Source organism: Megalobrama amblycephala, linkage group LG7, assembly GCF_018812025.1.
Source record: "Megalobrama amblycephala isolate DHTTF-2021 linkage group LG7, ASM1881202v1, whole genome shotgun sequence".
In the NCBI taxonomy this organism is placed as follows: Eukaryota; Metazoa; Chordata; class Actinopteri; order Cypriniformes; family Xenocyprididae; genus Megalobrama; species Megalobrama amblycephala.
Window position 1 is genome coordinate 41,782,631 of NC_063050.1, and position 22,245 is coordinate 41,804,875.

At 37.0% G+C, this 22,245-nt stretch overlaps 1 protein-coding gene across 4 annotated transcripts in view; it reads left to right on the top strand.

The window, feature by feature from the left end:
* rnf38 (ring finger protein 38) overlaps window positions 1-22,245 on the top strand; it is a 38,298-nt gene that overhangs the window by 9,306 nt on the left and 6,747 nt on the right. For all 4 annotated transcript variants that reach the window (XM_048197505.1, XM_048197509.1, XM_048197508.1 and 1 more), the window contains exons 3-6: window positions 8,541-8,602; window positions 19,692-19,885; window positions 20,977-21,232; window positions 21,965-22,144. In XM_048197505.1, coding sequence (XP_048053462.1) covers window positions 8,541-8,602; window positions 19,692-19,885; window positions 20,977-21,232; window positions 21,965-22,144 — 692 coding nt within the window. The remainder of the gene's footprint in view (window positions 1-8,540; window positions 8,603-19,691; window positions 19,886-20,976; window positions 21,233-21,964; window positions 22,145-22,245) is intronic.

Genomic DNA, 22,245 nt, shown 5'->3' on the forward strand with positions numbered 1-22,245 from the left:
GGTGCCATGTGTTTGCCAGGTAAGCGATGCACACGCACCTGGTCATCCACGTGATGTAAAATAAAACGTGATTCATCAGACCAGACAACCTTCTTCCATTGCTCCATGGTCCAGTTCTGATGCTCACATGTCCACTGTTGGCGCTTTCGTAGGTGGACAGGGGTCAGCATGGGCACCTTGACTGGTCTGCGGCTATGCAGTCCCATACGCAACAAACTGTGATGCACTGTGTATTCTGACGCATTTCTATCAGAACCAGCGTTAACTTCTTGAGCAACTTGAGCTACAGTAGCTCGTCTGTTGGATCAGACCACACGGGCCAGTCTTCACTCCCCACGTGCATCAGTGAGCCTTGCCCGCCCATGACAATGTCGCCAGTTCACCACTATTCCTTCTTGGGCCACTTTTGATAGATACTGACCACTGCAGAACGGAAACACCCCACAAGAGCTGCAGTTTTGGAGATGCTCTGACCCAGTCATCTAGCCATCACAATTTGGCCCTTGTCAAACTCACTCAAATCCTTACGCTTGCTCATTATTCCTGCTTCTAACACATCAACTTGGAGGACAAAATATTCACTTGCTGCTTAATATATCCCACCCGCTAACAGTTGCCGTGATGAAGAGATAATCAGTGTTATTCGCTTCACCTGTCAGTGGACATAATGTTATGCCTGATTGGTGTATAATTTTTTTTTTTTTCCTTTGGTTGTGATGGTTTCATTAAAACTGAGACTTTATTTTTTTCTCTTTAAATTGAAAGTAACACAAGAAGTCCTTGTGCTGCATAGTTTCTGTGTCGGTTGTCTGTACATAAAGTCAATCCCAAGTCTTGATCCATTGTCATTACTGAATAGGTGCAAATCAGGACTTGACTCCATACTTGATTTGCCCAGTGTTCATCAAAGTAGAATCCACTTGGGAGCAAACGGCATTGTGGTACACGCCATTCCAGTTCTCTCTTTATAGGAGCTCCATCCTGTGCTTGGGTCTTTGTGTTTGTTGGAGACCAAAGCATAAGTGTGGCTTCCCTCAAACCGCATTGACCTCTCGTCTATGTGTAAATCTCACATCTGACGTCAGTCTTTACCAAGATTCAACTTTAGTCCCAGCCCAGCGTCACTCTATAGAGCCTATTACTACAAATGGGACTTGAGCCAGCCAAAGAGTTAAATTTGCTAGATGCTATCTTTTCCCAGGTTAACCGAGAGGCTCAGTGCAGGGGAACAGATTGGGGCTTATAATACCAGTTTTGTCACTGTTGGGCAAGTTTTAGCTATCTCTGTATGCATGTCTGAAGACGAGAAAGACTGGGAAAAGACAGACCAAAGCAAAGCGTGTTTGAGTGGCCTGTGGAGATTTGTTGAGAGGATGGGAGAGGTAGACTACATATTAAGAGAGGGTGAGAGAAAGAGAGGGAGTAGATGTGTGCGTCTTTCTGGCGTCCCTTTCTTTGTGTGTTGGAGAACTGAGAGGGGTGAGAGGGAAAGCTGAACCAAGCTGAGAAACATTAGCCAAATCTTTCTCTCTCTCGCTCATGTTCTGTCACACTCTTGAACTCGCTCATTTAAACTCTTCTTACTTACTTCCTTTCTCTCTCTCTCTTGCTCTGTTGGCTCAACTTTTCCAACTCTGACCTTCCTTCCTCTTTTTTTTTCTTTTTTTTTTTTTTTCTTCTGGCTGTTTTGAAAGACAGACTGTAGCTCTCCATCTGTCCTTTTCCTCCCAATAAGTTTAAAAAATAAATAATTATAATTAAAAATAATAATTACAAATAATTAAATAACAATTAAATAATAAAACATTTTTTGAAATTGAAAGTTGAAATAAAACAAAATAAAATATCAGTATTAGATGGAAAAAAAAACTTAAACTTATTCAGTTAGGATACTTTATATATTTTAAAAGATAACTATATAGTGCATAAATATTACTGAAATAACTTATTCACACCATTGCAATGTAAGAATTTTCATAATTTTAAATTGATGATAGCAGATATTAAAATTAATAAGGCAACATTAGTGCTGTCACCCTCTCTCTTTTGCTTTATTTTCCTTGGTCTGTTTGTGCCCCTTTTTTAAATTTCTTATGCAAAGTGCTACGGCTGAAGAACTTCATGAATGTCAATGTTTTCCGGAGAGTAATGTCACTGCCTTTTTTGTTGTTGTTCTCTCCATAATATTCTCCATAATATAGAAGAGGAGATATGCTTGTTTTTGTATTGTGTGGGGGGAGAGTGTGAGAGGACCCTGGAATCATGTGACAGTAGAAGCCAACGATGGATAGATGGGCTCAGGAGGGAAAGGAGCAGGAATGGACAGATAAAGCTGATGCACTCTGAAGCTCAGAGAAAAATCAATATAGCCAAGAGGGGAAGCCTTGGTCCCCTCTCTCTCTCTCTCTCTTCATTTTTCCTGGATCTCTATTCTTCCCATAACATTACTCAGGGCACCTCTCGTTGGCCCCTTCCCCCATAATGACACAAGGTTCTCCTCTTCTCTCCTCTCGATGGTTTGTGGAGAAATAAGGTCCAGAATGAATGATCTTTGTGCACCAGATGAAGGTAAAAATTGGCTCTGACAAATAAATAAACCATGTTGCAATTGCATCAAGTTACTGGCCATCTGCTGATTAAGTTGAACTGCATGATCATCTGACCCTCGCAGATGGCAGTGACATGCACAATCCAAATTGAAACCATCAAAATAAAGAAGATGTTTATCATGCCTTCAGTGGTACCATCATCTAGCATGCATTGTAGCTGTTGAATGAATGGAGAAGAGAGGGGGAAAAACAAAAAAACAAAAAAAACACATATATATATATATATATATATATATAGTGAATGAATGAAGCTGTTCTCTGTGGGTACTTGAGCGCTGAATGGTCGCTGACGGCCTGGAGCTCACATTTCCGAAAGCGTATACAAAACATAGCGTCTAAACAAATTTTTAGATGCTAGGTGCTATGATTACATATAAATCGCATATCTGAGGTCTAAACAAGCACATTCTCGCCTAAGAAACTCTTAAAAACTACATTCCATCAGAAAATAACAGTAGTATCTATAAAAAAATATATGGTGGGTTTGCTTGTTTGTCATGACACTCGCTGTGAGAATATTCTATTTTATGTGATTACAAAATCACTGTTTTCTAGGGATGTGACGGGACGGGTATCTCACAAGACGAGACGAGATTTTTACACACTATTTTTAAGAAATCCTCAATATTCTGCAGGTGTATTTGAAATGTTTTAACTAATCATCTTGTAATGAATGTCATTTCAGTATGAATTATCATATGCAGTAAATGACAACAATATTCAAGCACTGTAAAACGTTTTGCCACAAACTCAACTGACTGACTTCTCTTCTATATGATTTCAGTCTCTTCAGACCTTACTGTACATGATTTATGAGCTTCTACAACTTTTGACCTCCTAACTGAACTCCTTTCCACAAACTGATCATAGAAATAAAACCGTATAAATAAAAATGGTAACACTTTACAATAAGGTCTCATTTATTAACATTAATGTATTAACCAACATCAACTAAAAATGAGCAATATATTTGCTGCAGTATTTATTAATCTTTGTTTATGTTAATTAATAAAAATAGTCATTCATTGTTGGTTCATGATATAATGTTAACAAATGAAACCTTATTGTTTGTGCTTAATAAGATTAAGAGAAAACTGTTATTCATTTTTATGGTAACATTTTACATTAAGTGCAACCATAATCGCACTCTTTCAATATTCAAAGTGCAAATAAGACCAAATTTTTCTTTGATACAGAGCTAAGAGATGGTTACAATTACACTGCCCAGCCTAAAATAGCTTGCATATTGGGAGATATTTGCATTCATCAGGGAGCCGCTTTCAAAATGCGGAGTATTGAAATCACGTTTGAATGCACGCTCGCGTTTACTTTAGGGATCGCTAAATATGGAGCGGCGCCGAAACGTCATCCAACTTAATTAAATGTTTTCTATTTAAATACAAAGCAAAACGACAGTGGAGGCATAATGGCGTAATGTCTCGTGACACGTTTTCTTAATTGTTGTGACAGGTGCAGTTTCACAATAACTGTAAACTGTATTTTAATGTAATTTACACCACTGTTCAAAAGTTCGCCATTAATTTAGTAATTTGTCAGTAATTAAAAAAATACTTTTGTTTGGCAAGGATACGTTAAATTGATAAAAAGTTTATATTTCTTTTTCTGCTATTCTTTTGAACTATGAGAATCCTGAAAATATTGCATGGTTTTCACACAAATATCAAGTAGCACAAACAATTTCAACATTGCTAATAATAAGAAATGTTTCTTGAGCACCAAATCAGCGTAATGAGCATATCAACAATATATTTATGTAAATAAATATAATGTAGTAATTTTCAATTTAATTTAATTTAATTTACAATTTAGTAATCAATAAGAAATATTTATGGGTATCATCAATTCACATACCTCCATAATAGTTGTATATGATTCATGTGCATCAGGATGCATCAGAATAGTGATTGTGAAATGCACAATAGACACCTGTGATTGTACTGTATATTAGTCAGAGGTGTATAATGTTTGTTGTTCCCTCCTTTGACTATTCTTTTAAAAACGAATAGATGACTCTCTGTCCCAGTCAGTGTCCCTCTGTCTTCTGCAGAGTGTGTTTTGCTTGCAGTTCAATTCAAGGTTTATTCTTGTTCTTTCCCTCTGTGGGCCTCTTTCTCTTCCTCTCTCCCTCCTTCCCCCTTCTAGCCTTTCCCTTCATTATCATCGCAAATGTGTGTGTACTGGTCATTTGGTGTCTCTTACATCATGTACCACTTGTATCCTTCACAACATGTCATCGATGAGTTTGTCCTGTTACTGTGGACTGAAAATGCGTCAGTGTTGCCACAGTTGAACAGAACAACCACAGGAAAACTTACACACACAACCGGCGCAGCCAGACTTCAGAAGGAAGGTTATGAATGATTCTGACTGAAACTGTCCTTATCTGTCCAGTTTTATTTAGCGACCTTTTATATTTGGGCTTAACATTTTGACTGGCCAGCAGAAAATATTGAGATTTATTTTAGCGCTGTATATGCAAAGAAAATAAAATTATTAGATGTTCTGATTTATTTACAAAATCTGTCAAGCTGGAGCAGTGAGATGCTGTGCTATAAACTTTTTAAATGCCTCACAGTTAATTGTTTTGAATTGAAATAAAACACTTTTTTTTTTTTTCAGTTATTTAGTTGCTCATGGTAACGGCTGGCATGACTACAGAGGGCTTTAAATATTGAGAAACTGAAATCATCATTATTCTGCAAGAAATTTGTTAGTCTGTCAGATATTTTATTACGTTTCTGTCACTCGAAACATGATTCTGTCAGCATGAAAATGTACCTTTTAGTGCAAAGACATCTCTAGTTGATGAGACCTTTCTGTCTGGTAGACTAACGATGGTTTAATTAGTAACTGTCAGGCACAGAGACGGGCCACATACACACTGAGGCTAAATATGAGTCTCTTCTGAGTGCAATTTTTTTTTTTTGTACACAAAGTTTGATTATGGAAGTGACAACCAGATTTACATTATATCCTTTGCATTATTTCAAAATGCACCTAATTTCCATATTAAGAATGTGTTTTCAGATTTTCTTAATATTTTTTTTTTATTTTGCTGATTCTTTATTATTATTATTATTATTATTATTATTATTATTATTCTGCAGTGTACAAGTCCCTAAAGGAACATGGTAATGGAAAAAATATGAGATGGGAGGAAAAATGTGTCCGTGCCGAGAGAACGCAGAAGCACCCTAAAAACTTTGCGTTCTCTTGCAAGTTGTTTGTGCTTCCTTGAGAAACCTTTGCATTCGCTCGCAAGATGTTTGCGTTCCCCTGAGAAACGTTGCATTCATTCTCAAAATGTTTGTTCCCCCGAGAAACTTTGCGTTTGTTTTAAAAATGTTTGCGTTCCCCCGAGAAACTTTGAATTCATTGTCAAAATGTATGCGTTCGTTCTCAAAATGTTGGCGTTCCCCCGAGAAACTTTGCGTTCCCTCGCAAGATGTTTGCGTTCTCTGAGAAACTTTGAATTCATTCTCAAAATGTATGCGTTCATTCTCAAAATGTTGGCGTTCCCCCGAGAAACTTTGCGTTCGCTCGCAAGATGTTTGCGTTCCCTGAGAAACTTTGAATTCATTCTCAAAATGTATGCGTTCATTCTCAAAATGTTGGCGTTCCCCCGAGAAACTTTGCGTTCGCTCGCAAGATGTTTGCGTTCCCTGAGAAACTTTGAATTCATTCTCAAAATGTATGCGTTCATTCTCAAAATGTTGGCGTTCCCCCAAGAAACTTTGCGTTCACTCGCAAGATGATTGCGTTCCTCTGAGAAACTTTGCAGCCTTTCTCAATGTTTGTGTTCGTTCTCAAAATGTTTGCGTTCCCCGAGAAACTTTGCAGCCTTTCTCAAAATGTTTGCGCTCGTTCTTAAAATGTTTGCGTTCCCCTGAGAAACTTTGCGTTCACTCGCAAAATGTTTGCATGTTCCTGAGTAACTTTCCATTCATTTCCATTCATCTCAAAATGTTTGCTTTCCTCCGAGAAACTTTGCGTTCGATCGCAAACCTTTTGAGTTCTTTGTGAGCGAACGCAAACGTTTTTGCCGGCGTACGCAAATGTTTTCACCCCGTCTCATATTTTTTCCATCACCATGTCTCTTTAGGGGCTCTGTACTGTAGCAATGTTTTTTTGCTAAAAAAAAAATTATATTTTATATTAAAGCAGAACTAAGTAACTTTTTTTACCTTCATAAATGGTTTTCCAAGTCCTTACGATGGTTAATTGACTTGTAGTGGTGTGTTTGAGGCGAGCACTAACCCCCTCTGGCACGTCTACGCCAGAATACAGCACTTGCAAGTTGAGCTGCACCGACCCGACACAATCTCGCCTCATGTTCACGTTCACGCGAGAGTGACAAAATGCTTTAAGGTAATTCAAAAACAATGTATATATTATGACTTTATAAGACAATTTTGAAAATTACCCACCTCCATCGAGATTTCTTGTACTGTATTTGCATAACTACTGTGCTGGTGACCGTTGTAGTCATTGTAGTCCAGAGCTGCGCTTGGAGTATTTACGACAGTGTGATTCACTGAAGGAACCTGTAGGGGGAGTTCCGCTTTAATATTTTAGATATTTATTTAAAAACAAATGATCGTTTTATAGAAAAAAGACATGTATGAAATATGATTAACTTAAAATTTATTAAGTTTTTTTTTTTTTTTTTTTTTTTTTTTTTTTTTAATCTTATTTTTTAGGTGGTGAATCTCACAAAAACACAGCTATGATTGCTGTAGTGTTTTAAAGGGGATGGGTTGGAGAGACACAACTTTTAAGCATGCCTCCAGTTACTTTAAGACTTGTATCACATTAAAGTGTGCATCATGCTGTGTGATACTAGCCCTTTCAGTAGTTAATTCATTCCCTTTAATACACCATTACTAAAAGTCAGTTTCAATTTGGATGGATGAATCTGTTGTTTGAGATGGTTGTCGAGTAGTTGGTTGTGCATGATATGGTTTGTATTTGCTTGTGTGCTGTCAATATCCTCCTCATACCCAGGTTCATCTCTCTCTCGCTCCCTCTCTCTCCCTGTTATCTCAGAGTCGTCAGTCACTCCTTGCTTCACTCACTCGCACTGTCATTGAGAGAAAAGAGACTAAAAAGAACTTATGGTGACAGAAAAAAATAGAAGCATGAGTTCAAATAAAAAGCTTTTTTGTGGGCACTTCACACACTCCTCGCTCATACACACGAGCGTCCTTGTCCTTGGAGAGTTTTTTTTTTTTTTTTTTGGCGTGTTCAAGGGTAATCCTGTGCTCGTCTGATGAAACGTTCACAGAGACACTGGAAACACGCAAACAAACACAGACAGGGAAAAAAAAAAATTCGAAACCCAAAAACAAAGACCAAAGAAAACAAAAGGCTTTGGATGTGTTGTCATGAATGCACCATACTATAATCTAGGATTAATGTATTTATCGTCTCTCTCTTTCTCTCTCATTCCATCACAACAATAACATGTTGTCATCATCAATGGACAAACATTTACTGTAGAAACATCTAGAGCACCTTTATCGTTAATTAGCAAGATTGACCCGAGTAAATATGGTTTATCCTTTTAAACAACAATTCTAATACAGTATTACAGGAGCTTATACTACAGCATTAAATGGTATAGAGATCATTTGGGGTGTGTGAATGTGATTATATGATGGTGGTGATTGTGATTACATTTATTATAATAACACACCAGGCAAGATTAAAGTAGTGCCCAGATGTCTCAACATGCTGCCGATATCCTGTAAAGCTGCTGGATCAAGAGTCTGTTTTTGGACCTGTTGAAAATGTTGACTGCCAAACATGGCGTACAAGCTGTAAATAATTTTGCTGCATCACATGATTATTGTATTTTAGCTGCTTCAATGCACTTGGCTGTTGAGTTAACTGTTCTTGTGCTGTCTCTAGGTGCAATGGGAGGAGTATACCACTATCATTCAGAGCATGCATGTGCAGACGCCACTGACAAGGTAAGACATCACTACTTATAGCCGGTTACTAATGTAGACTAACAATCAGCCAAATTGACTTTTTTGCAGAGGATTTAGCAGTAGTACTCAAGGCTACAAATGAAATGCCCATGACTGCAATGTATCAATTTTAAAATCTAGTCTCCAAAATGGACTTTGCTTATCAGTATGTGGTTTTGTGAAGTTTTATCTGGTAAAACACTATTTAAAGCTTTTTTTTTTTTTTCCAATGTTAAAATACTTTCTCCTACCTTAACTAATGTGAGAGACAAATGCAAGCTGTACACAACTGGTGTACTCTGATTTTCTAACTAGTGACTAGCTTATTGTTTATTGCTCATGAGATTTAAATCAGTATAGTTCCTTACTGGTAACTTTTCATACAACAATGTGTAGTTAAACTTTTGTCTGTAGTATTTTATAAAAAATGAAAGAAATGTTTCTTAAGAATTGGTTTATTTTAAATAGCCTTAAAGGTCCCGTTCTTCGTGATCCCATGTTTCAAACTTTAGTTAGTGTGTAATGTTGTTGTTAGAGTACAAGAGTGTTGTTGTAATGTTGTTGTTAGAGTGTTGTTGTAAATAAAATCTGTAAAATTTTAAAGCTCAAAGTTCAATGCCAAGCGAGATATTTTATTTAACAGAAGTCGCCTACATCGAACGGCCAGTTTGGACTACATCCCTCTACTTCCTTCTTTAATGACGTCACTAAAACAGTTTTTTGACTAACCTCCGCCCACTTGTAGAGTGTGTTTTGTCGCCATGTCGTCGAAACGCTGTTATTTTCATCCCGCAGTCCAATCACCGGGTCTGATTCCGGCTCAAATTGATAGGGTAAAATTAAAGACATGTTTACAATAACACTGAGCGCGTGCATCTCCACGTTATGGTAAGAGGCGTGACCTTTCCGGGCAAGGAGCGCTAAGCTGCTGTCGAATCACAACATAGGAACCGCTGGCACAATCAGAACTCGTTAAGTATTTCTGAAGGAGGGACTTCATAGAGCAAGGAAGTCACCCCGTTTTTATGACAGTGGAAACAGCGGTATACAGATAAGTAAATTATGTGAAAAATACTGTGTTTTTTTTACACGCGAAACATGAACACATGTTATATTGCACACTATAAACACAATCAAAGCTTCAAAAAACCACGAAAAACGGGACCTTTAAAGGGATAGTTTACCCAAAAATGAAAATTTTGTCATCACTTAGTCACCCTTATGTTGTTCCAAACCTGTATGAATTTCAAAAGAAGATATTTTGAAGAATGTTGGTAACCAGACAGTCAACGGTAGACATTGACTTTTTTTTTTTCTATTATGGAAGTCAATGGCTACCATCAACTGATTGATTACCAAAATTCTTTAAAATATCTTCTTTTGTGTTCAGCAAAAGAAAGAAACTCGTACAGGTTTGGAACAACATAATGGTGAGTAAACAGTGACACAATTTTTTAATTTTTTCATTTATCCCTTTATGGCCAGTTATTGGCTTGCATTAATTTCTATATATACCATACAAATGTTTGGGGTCAGTGTATATATATATTTTTTCTTAAATTATTACTTTTACTCAGCATAAATCTTTAAAATCGATAAAAAGTGGCAATAAATAATACAAGTTTATAATACAAAAGGTTGTAAATGCTGTTGTTCTGTTCAACAAAGAATCCTGAAAAAATGTATCATGGTTTCTACAAAAATATTTAGCAGCACATCTGTTTTTAGCATTGATAAGAAATGTTTGAGGATCAAATCAGCATGTTAGAATGATTTCTGACTGGAGTAATGGCTGCTGATAATTTAACCTTTCCATCACAGGAGTAATTTGCATTTTAGAGTATTTTGAAATGGAATATGAGCTGTATTTTTGAGCTTACTGACCCCGGACTTTTAAATGGTGGTGTTATATAAAGAATTATTGATATATTATGAATGAATATGAATAGTGAACAATTTTATAAACTACACACCAAAAAACAGTGTTGTTTTGATGGCACAGAACCACTTTTTAAGGGGAAATCAACTTAAAAATGGATTGCTTATAGACTAAATATTTTTGCCATTGCACACTTGCTGTAAATGTCCAAATACTTATTGGGGTCACTGTATGTGGCTTATTTTGTACCAAGACTATTGCTGGTCTTTCATCTTCAGAAACTCAATATTATAAATCTGTAACCAACATACACATTCACATGGGAAATGTGGTGGTCTGTCATTGCTGGCCTTTTAAAATCAAGAGCGAGAGGGAGGGTAGATGATACAAAAAACAAAAGGCAGTTCCTGCCCAGTTTTACTCCATGGTGTTTACAGTCAAAGGGAGGAGGAGGGCTAGCTGACTGCAGCTCTGTGATTGGCCGATTAGGCCTCTGGGGGAGGACCTGGCCCTGTGAGGGAGGGAAAGGGGGAGGGGGAGGAATGCGAGCGGTCGGCAGGAGAGGAAGAAGGGATGATGTGAGAGAGAGGGAGGAAGAGGAAAGCTTGGAAAGGGGGAGCGGGGGCACTAATGATTTCACCTCCAGCTGTGGGACATGGAGAGAGGGGAACAGTGGCTGTCGAAATGGATGTCTGTCGAAATGAAGGGAGTGGAAAAAGACTGATGGGGCTGTGTTGGTGCGAGTTATGGCCGAATGAAACTAAGGGAATGTAGTCTGTTTTTTCTGAGAGGATTTTGCCCCATAAAAAAAACTTTAATGCTTTTGCTGCTTTAGCTCTTACTGGCAGAAAAGAAACCAGGCCAACAGCCCTTACTGTTTCCTGTTTTTTGACAAATGTGTGGGTGTGGGTGTGTGTGTGTGTGTGTGTATGAGAGAGAGAGAGAGAGAGAGAGCACAACCACAGACACACACAGAACAGAACAGAACAGAACAGAAGAGAGTGTTTGGGCCCGTGGGTAACTGCGTCTCATCCTGTGTGTGCTGACTGTTCAGAACTAAACAAAGCATATTTGGGTTGTATGGAGCCGTTTTGAAAGCTTTGTGCTCGCTGCTGGCCGTCTATATGAACAGCAGAACGGGACGTGTTGGCTCTTGGGAGGTCCTGAATATAGAGTGCTGAAACTGAGACGTGTGTGAGAGTGTGTGTGTCCATTCCTAGGCCTCCGCACAGGCAGAAACAAGCTCTCTATGGTGTAGAATGTAGAGACGGCCTCAAATGGGTTTGCCTGTCAGAGGGAGGAAAAGAGGGAGGAGAAATGAAAGGCTGGAAAATAATGAGACTGAGGAGGAGATGAGGGGGACCCGCTTATTCGGAGCACTTTCATAAAGTCCCGGCGTTTGAAGAGCAGTCACCCAGCGCAAGGACTCTATAGACTCAGCCTATTAAATATTAAAGTATTACACTGAAACAGAAGCACATTGTGGATTCTCACATCAAAGCAGTGCTTCGGTTAGGCATGTGAGGATGTGGAATCTCCTGCTGATTGTTGTTTTGGGAGGTTGGAAAACGCGGCATCTCGTGATGCCTAGCAAAGTATTTCAATTCAATTCAATTCAATTCACATTTATTTTTATAGCGCTTTTCACGATACATATCATTTCAAAGCAGCTTTACAGAGAATGCATGTCAACATCACAATTTAAGAATGCAGTAAGTGCAGTTCAGTACTTTCATATTTTCCCTCCAGATGCGTCTGTTATTTGAGAGCTTTTAATGGGTTGGGATAGGTCATAATGGCTTAACCTTAATAACAACAACAATAATAACAATAAAAAAAAAAATTATTTATTTTAGTCAGCTGTTGATGACTAGTCAACCATTGTGACCCACCCCTACCCAATTGCAAACATGTACGTGTTAATATTTTTACCGGACATTGACTAACAATTTTTTATTTGATCAAAACTTGGGAATTTTTAGTTAAAACCGGTATTTACCAGTTAAGCGTAATGCTGGTACAGGTATATGTGCGAAAGGAAATCTTTTAGCAGTTGCATTTTTTTATTGTAGCAGTTTTGTGACTAAAACATTGCATTCAGATGAGTTTAGTCTAGTGGTTAAAGATCTGAGCTGGCAAAAGAGAAGTTTCGCATAAGACCAATCCCTGAATAACCACCATTGTACCCTTCTGCAAGGCATTTAACCCCAGATTTCTAAGTGTATGGGTAAAATCACTAGGGACACATCAGTACCTGAGAAGACTGAGAAGTACCAACATGTTGTTTTTTTTCTTGCACTTGCACTTGGTGGTCGTCTTGCTTTTATTGCAACTTTATGAATTGTGATACTTAGTTGATGCCATAGTTAAAGGTCCCATGGCATGAAAATTTCACTTTATGAGTTTTTTTAACATTAAAATGAGTTCCCCCCAGCCTGCATATGGTCCCGGAGTGGCTAGAAAAGGCGATGGGTGTAAACCGAGCCCTGGGTAAATTGAGAAAATGAAAGCTCAGACGACCCAATCTGGAATCTTCCCTATATGTCGTCATAAGGGGAAAGGTTTCCTCCCCTTTCTCTGCTTTGCCCGCCCATGAGAAAATTAGCTACTACTGTGAGATTTGAGCACAATATTATTATTATTTTTTATTTTTTGTCCTCAAGAGACATCATGGCTTGTAAACGAGCGAAGCATGGCAGTTGCTCAGTGTTTGGATGTACAAATGAACACCTTTAGTATTTTTTTCAGTTCCTTCATCCGAGCCAATGAAGAAACAGTGGGTTAATTTTATTTTCTCTGGTAATGCACCGATACAACTTCCCAAAGTTTTGTATGTCTGCGACACACATTTCACCGACGACTGTTTCCTCAACGTAGGCCAATACAGCCCAGTTACTGTCGCTAATGGAAAGGTAGACATCATCAAGTGTGTGTGTGAATACACACTGTAAGCGAGTGTTGTACATTTCTTTGTTGTTTGAAACCGTTCTGCTGTTGGTGTTATGGCGCACGCGATATCCACATTTCCAGATTGCAGAGCTTGATGTAATTGTAATAAGATCGTAAAAACTTTTAAGATTTATGAAATATAAAATATGTAAACAAATAAATGTTGGCATGGTAGCACATTTTCCACAATGGCACCTATCCGAAAAGGTATTTGTAATAATGGCAGAGGTCTGACTAATTTAGTTGCGCTGGTTAATGTTTATAGCTGAGATGTAATATATAGTATATAATATACGATAGAAAATCAGAGCAACATGCAGAGCCAACAATGTAGGCTAGCATTAGCTACGTGATAACTGTAACAGCATACATAAACCAACTAAAGTACCGTATCCAGACACAATGTTTTAAACTAACCATTCGGAGACATCCTGCTGTAGCCGCTGAGTTGCAACTTCTTCATCCGGTGCTTCTCCATCTGGATCAGATTCTAGGTTAAACTGAAAAGCTTGAACGACTGCGTGTCTACGAGCCATTGCGATACATCCACTGTCAACATTAGCGCGTGGTACTGTAGCCGCAAGCTGGTTAAGGCCACACCCACCCTCCACCTTGCCCCGCCTCTCTCCTTCTCATTAGCATTTAAAGCTACAGACCCAGAAACGGCACGTCCTGAGGAAAGCTCATTGTGGGACTGGCTTGTAGTGGCTGAAATTCTGCACCAAGGCTGAATTTCGGGAAAAAGACTTCAGATACAGTACTAGGGACCACTTAGGCCTATATAAAAGCATCCAAAAAGTAGCATGTCATGGGACCTTTAATGCTGTCATCCGAGAGAGGGAGTTCCCTATGCTCTGCAACACACAAACTGTTAGCTTGCTTTATTCTTGTTCACATGAGTCCACAGAAAATTTGTCCCCCATCACTTGTATTCTGTCCTCCAGAAGATTTCTGTGGAATTCTGTATGTAAATGTACAAACCCTACTATGATAAAGGCTCGGCTAATGAATATTATTTCAGTCACACTTCTTGGTAGCCTTCCTTATGTATCCTGTCACAGACTCACAGATCATAATTAATATTCCCAAGCCAAATTTTCTCCAATTTGAAATTGAGCATGTTATGGATTTTTATTTATTTTTTTTTTTTAAGTTTTTTTTTTTTTTTAATACATCGTTCAGTGCTAGTATAAGCTATTGTGCAATCATACATGATCATTTTAGTGGCATAGTTGAGTTAATCTGCTTTTACATAAATGCTCCTCGAACATAGAATTGTTAAGTTGAATTGGTATCAGAACCAGAATCTTTAAATCCCTTATGATTCCCAGCCCTAGTTATCCACTGCATTGCTGGCTGTTCTCAGATCACACGGATATAGTGGCTGGGTGTTCAGCACTTTACCAAGCTCCCTCACAATAGCAGTGGTTATTCCCTTTAGATAGTGCGGCCCCAGGCAGAGAGGGCTTGGTATTTGTTGAGCATGTGATGGCGGGTCCTGGAGCTGTAATTTTTAAGCAGGATGTTGAGCTCCCTCATACTCGTGTGACACTAGGGACTATTTTATGCTCTGCTACAATGAATAAAGGTCAAAATGTGAGACCACCGAGTATGTTAAAAGTTTTTGCTAATCTTCTCCTAACATGTTAAGTCCACATGCATGTTCAGATTTTGTTCTCTGTACCCCTCACCCACCCGTCTCACCCAAACACGGATGTACGACTCCATTAATGTTTCATACTAATGGACCTGTCTGACTGGGTTTTGGACAGATGTGTGTGTCTGTGTGTGTTTGTGTCATGCATCTTGGTTGCGGTGTGGCTTTGTCCTGAAGTACTGGTGTGATCCTTTGCCTTTACGTGCATTTGTACGTTTTTGTTTTTCCCTTAAATGCCTGGTCATTTGCGTTTCTATGTAGGTGTGTTTACTTAGCTGTAAGTTGAGGACAAATTTGACAAAACCAGCCTTTAGGGATATTTGACAAATGTCCTTATTTGGAAAATATATATTTTTTAAAAATAAATCTACATTGTCATCAAAAAATAAACACACACACACATATGTGTGTATGTGTATGACTAGTTATAATTATAACAATAAATGTAATGCTATATATAATAATTTATAATATTAAGGCTAGTCTATAGTAATTATTATATATTAAAAATCATTTATAATCATTATAATATTAGGGTTAGTCTATAGTAATTGACTAATTAGAAGTTCATATAATAATAGGGATATAATATATAATAAACATTTAATATCATATATAATAATAATAATAATAATAATAATGTTTAATTGTAACTACAATGTAATAATTAACATAATATGTAATAGTTATATTAGGGTTAATCTTAATAATATTATTATAATTATTATTATTATTATTATTATTATTATTATTATTATTATTATTATTATTATTAAAACCGTACTGTAGATGTCTCACTTACATATCAAAATAAAATTTGGTTTATTTTATGCATTTATTTTATTTTATTTTATTGTATTTATTTATGATCCCTGTTCCCTATATGTTAAAATGTTCCCTGATCGTAGTAGTAGTAGTGGTAGTGGTAGTGGTGGTAGTAGTAGTAGTGATAATATATAATATATTATACAGTAATAATATTTAACATATTATACATTGAATATTTAACATTTAAATGACTGGTTAGGATAGTTTGAGTATAGTGTCCATCCGTGTATGTTGACGGTTAGTGTTTTCGGATGGTTGTTTAAATGTCCTGAGGCTGTGTTCCAGGCGCTGTTCATAGTTCATCATTTTCAGTCCTGCACTCTCCCCCTCTCAGCCTCACCCTGCTGCCCCCTGAGGCATCACTCCTGTCCTCCCCCCATTTCTGCTTTCCATCCATCCACTCCCCCCTCCAGCCCCAGTTTCTCATCCTTCCCTTCACCTTCCTCTCCCCTGACCTCCTCTCATGGCTCTGAAGAAACCAAAGGTCTGAGGGAAGACTAGTAGGAGTTTTGTCTGAACTCATATGTGTGAAATGAACTGAATGCATTAGTTAGTAACTATGAAAAAAGTTAATTGACAGCCCTGACATAAATGCATAACATGGTACCTTTTTTTTTCCATTGTCTTTTGAAGAACCATATTTCAAGTACAAAAATCGCACTTTCATAAAAGTAAAGGCCAGCTGTGTAATTGTTGCGACTGTTTCTTATGAAGTCTTTTTAAGTGTAGTCAGACCACAGTGGAAAGAACCAGAATGTTCATTATAAAGTTGTCATACAGGCCGACAGTGTGACCATATGGCCGTCAGAACAGGAGAGGCGTTTCAACACGCTTGTAGTTTTAATATCCAATTTTAGAACAAGGCTGTTAAAACTTCCATAGCTGTGCTGAAAATGACATCTTCAACTTTCCAAGGCCCTGGTCTAGTAAATCACTGTGTCCGTATATAAAATGAATTTCCCATGAAGAATTCAGAACAGTGGGATGGTTGTCTTTTTTTTTTTTTGGTTTCAGTGATTTGATCGTTCTGAGTGTATTGTGTTGTACCATTGGAATCTTTTTGGAAGTTTTTGGAATGCAGTTTTGATAATTTCTGTTTGTAGTATTAATGTGGTGAGAATATTTACATTTTATGTTTGTTTTCCATTATTTAATGGTTATTCAATTTTAATTGATAATTTAAAATAATTAAGCTAACAAAGTTAAAGTATAACTTGTAAGATTAAATATCATCAACACTATTAAAACACCCAGACTCTTGTTTATCAGTCAGTGAAGAATAAAGTTCTGTTTGACATCTAATTTATTTATAAATCAAACATTATTTTTTATTATTATTTTATTTTATTTTATTTTATTTTATTTTTTTATAAAAACTTGATTTATATTCTACCATTCAAAAATGTGTGGTCAGTAAGATTTTAGAGGATGCGTTTATTTGATCAAAAATACAGTAAATTTTCAGTGAATTTTCAACAGCCATTTCCAAAATGTGGTGCTCAGGCAACATTTCTTATTATTATCAATGTTGAAACATCTGCTTAATATTTCGGTGGGAACTGTGATCCTTTTATATATATTTCAAAAGTACAGCATTTATTTGAAATATAAATTTTTGTAACATTATAAATGTCTTTACTGTCACATTTGACTTTAACTCTTTGCTGAATAAAGTGTTAAATTCTTAAAAAAAAACAATACCACCAAAATACCACTATATATAATATAATATAATATAATTTTTTTTTTTTTTTTTTTTTTTTTTTTTTTACGCAACCTAATGCAATGCATTTTTAATTGAGGGGAAATATTCATAAATTGTGGCATATTTCAACACAATTAAAATTTCACAGATGCAGCATGATCAATGATAAAAAAAAAATCCCTCATTTGAGAAATGATAAACTTGCAAATGACCGTGTTAATTTCAAACATGTATATAGTCACATTTTGTGTGTGAGAGTGTGTGTACGCTGCACACTGTAGGTTGATGTCATTGTTTTGAACGGGATCAGGCAGCTGACAAAGACGTTGCTTTACAAGGTCTCACCTCTCACACGGAGAGATGTAAAGGAGTATCTGCCGGAGGACTACACAGATCGAAGTGACAATTTTACCTCATGGAAAATGAGATGGGGGAATATATGGTGTATCGGTTTCAGGAGACATTCAAATAAACCTGACTCAAACCCATATGCAGATAAGACTAGCCTACTCCCCAGCTGTTTCCTGTTACTGATTTCTCTCTCTCTCTGTCTCACACGGCACGCACACGCACACGCGCACACACACACACACACACACACACACACACACACACACACACACACACACACACACACCCAAGACTTCCCCAGTATCAGCGGCTGCTCTGTGTATCTATCTCCACACTTGGCTTAACCCAGTTTTGTGAGCTCACTTTACCACCCACAACGTGTGTGTGTGTGTGTGTGTGTGTGTGTGTGTGTGTGTGTGTGTGTGTGTGTGTGTGTGTGTGTGTGTGTGTGTGTGTGTGTGTGTACTGTCCGTTTGTTTGCATGTCCCATGTGGTTCTCGCCGAAGTCACACGTGTGATCTTTTAAGACTTTCCTCTAGTTTGCGTCTTGAAAGCCTTACAGAGAGGGTTTGTGTTTGAAAGTTTGTCTGAGTAACTTGTTAGTCACCCGAAAGTTCTTTAGAAAGTCAGTCATCCCTTTTCTGATCTCGCCCCTTGTTAAACTATGACTCTTCCAAACTGAGTAGGCCCAGGTTTTGACAAACACATCAGGCAATAAAGTGTGTATGTGTGTGTGTTCAGTCATGAGTAATCACGTGTATGTGTTGACTTCCAGTAAAAGGTGAGTGTTCGATGAAGCTGATATGCTGTATTCAGATATTCCTGCATGTTCAAGCCTTTGTTACACATACTGACTCATGTGTCGCTGCATGTTTCTCCATGTCTTAGAGGAGACAGCTGACTTGGAGAGATGAATGTGTTTGAGTAACACCGGCTGAGCAAGTGTGCGTGTGTTGAGCAACAAGCCATGGGTTTCCTCAAACTTTCGGGAAGTGACCTCACACTGCCTTAGGCAACAGAGGCAGTGATGTCATTGACAGGAAATGCCACTAATGCCGCCAGTCACAATAGCTGCTTGTGCTCTCAATAGGCAAAATCAACTGTACAAAACTTTTTTTTTTTTTGCTTTTTGCACTAAATGTTCGCAATCCTGAATTATCGTTTAGTGGGAAATTTCTGTGGTACAAAATTACTTGTGTGGTGTAATTTATTTTGTCCTTAAGTGGAGCAGTGAGCAATATTTATTATAACATTATTATTATTATATTTTGTTTTATTTAGTACAAAATAAAACAAAAAAGGCTTATCATATTGTGGGAAAGGAATTCATTTAAAAAAAAAAAAAACCTGTGTGACTGATTGACTTCTGTGAAGCACAAAAAGAAATATTTAGCAGAATGTTCAAGCTGCTTGCAATCCAAAAACACCATAAAAGTAGTGCACAACTCATATTTAAAGTCTTCTGAACAATAATTTATCTTCAGATGATAGCTTTATGTGAATAACAGTCTGAAATTCACACAAAATCCACTGTAGCTTAGCTTTCAAAGCTCATTTGCACTTCCAAATATTCAAACTTAGCATGACATTTTAACAAATTTTTGGGTGAACTGTTCCTTTAAGTGCACCAAATGCAATGATGCAGTTTGATTATGTGTGGTTTGTAATTGTAGATGAGTTAATGAGTGATTTATGTGTTTTGTTTTTTTTTGTCCCTTAGACGGAGGATTCTCCTAGTCCGAAGAGACAGCGTCTTTCCCAGCAGTCTGTATTGGAGTTTACCTCGGCCCCTCCTTCCACACCCTCGCCACCAATCAGACCATGGGAGCTTCCGCCCAGTCGCAGGCCACACCCCTATCCCCACCCACACTACCACCCCGAGCGCTGCCACACACCTGCACGGCACAGACGCAGGTATGCTGTTAGTTTTGACTGCTAGTACTAATTGCTGTCATGATTAGATGTCAGCTCATGCTGTGTTATGACATTTGTCAGGTTTGTTTGTATAGTACATTGTAACAAATTGGATTACTGTATTGTGAATTGTATAAATTACTGATAGAAAATTAGTAATTTTGGGGTGAAAGCCCATAATTCTGGTCTCTTTAGTTCTTTAGACCCTCATTGAGCAATATTAATAAAGCTGATTAATAGAACTAAATAATATTTATAATAATAATAATAATAATAATAATAATAATAATAATTATTATTATTATTATTATTATTATTATTAACAACAACAACAATAGTAATAATAAAATATTTTTTTTTTTTTTTTTTTTTTTTACATTTAGTGAATGTTAAATAAGGCTATTATTTATTTATTTATTTATAATTTTTTTATTAAATCTATAAATACACATTAAATAGCCAATGGAATGGTCAATATAATATAATATAATATAATATAATATAATATAAATTTAGTGAATGTTAATGAGGGCTGTTTTTAAACAAATTTTTAATTAATATAATATAATATAATATAAATTTAGTGAATGTTAATGAGGGCTGTTTTTAAACAAATTTTTAGTTATATTATATTATATTGACCATTCCATTGGCTGTATTTAATGTTTATTTATAGATTTAATAATAAAAAAAAATAAATAAAAAAAAATAGCCTATATATATATATATATATATATATATATATATATATATATATATATATATATATATATATATATATATATATATATATATATATATATATGCACAATTTTAAATAATATTAAATAATACAGCTAATTGATATAATATAATAAACAATAGTGAATGCTAATGAAGGCTGTTGTTTGTAAACAGTTGTTTACTAATAAACATTAAATAAACATTCATTGCAGCCAATGGATATATTATAATATAAACAAATTACGTTATGTTGTTAATAAAGGCTTTGTTTTTTTTTTTTGTTTTTTTTTTTACTTTACATAATTTTAGGTCTTTTATATAAGCATTCGGTGCAGACGTTATAAATAAATGTGACTCTTTCTGCGCAGTCCTCCAGTGCGGCGTCAGCGTGGCCGACGAGAGCGTCTGTCACGGCACCATCCCCCTCATGGTTCCCCCGGTGGGGGGCAGGATGAAAACTACCGCCACCCTCCTCACCCACATTCTCTTCATCCCTATGGCCAGCCACCATCCCACCCTCCACCCGGCCTTGATGAGCCTCGGGCCTTTCACCCCCCCACGCTCTCGCCACGGTTATTGCACCCGCCACAGCAGGGTGCCATGGTGATGGACCTCCATGAGCAGGTTAGAGGGTTGGGGCAGGAGCTCAGTGTCTCGGTGAGATCATAACAGGGCCCAGAGGTGCCCTAATGTGGTTTCCATCTGAGAATATTAAGCAGACTGTGATGTCCTATATCATAACTTTTTTGGTGTGACGTGTATCCCCACATCTCTTGTAGAAATGTGGTGTTGTTTTTTTTTAATCTTATCCGTTTAAGTCTGACGTCACTTGTCTCTGTTTCCGGTTCCAAACGCTCTATCAGATGTCAAAAGCAAACAACTAATGATGCTAATATACACTCACGGTATGATGTAGTACTACCGAAAAATTATGATCCTAACCTTTATCTCTATACTGACATTTTAGGTGGCCAGACAGTGATTCATGTTTTATGAATCGTTAAAATATTGGTGGCTGGGATACTGTGAGCCCAGAGACTGTAGTGTACACTGAGTTTTTAAAAGCTTAAATGTGTGATATGTATAAATAGTGTTCATAAACAGCTGTTCAGATTCTCAATTGAAACAAGTAGAGGCTCGGACCCAACTTAACAAGCAGATACTGGATTTCATCTAGCATTACGATTATAGAAGAAGCCATTTTTATGATGGTTGATTTATAATTCAAACATATTTGGGACATTTAACAAAAGTAATGACTTTGACTTCTTATATATATATATATATATATATATATATATATATATATATATACTTTGTTATTAATATACAATATATTGTTTTTATGTGTGTTAGCTTCCTCAGGGTACGGTGCCGGTATCATATACAGTTTCTCCAGTGCCGCCCCATGGTCTACCTGCTCCCCTCTGTACGGGACAGCATCTCCCAGCATGCTCTTCTCAGCAGCAGGTGCCTGCCTGTTCTGTGGTCTTCAGCGGACAGCAACACTATCCAATCTGTAGCGTACCACCTCCAGTAAGTACATATCAGGGTACATAACCGAATGGCATCACTTATTTTTTGAGCTCATTTGATTTGTTTGGATATGCTGCCCTCCAGTGGTAGGAAGTTGTTAC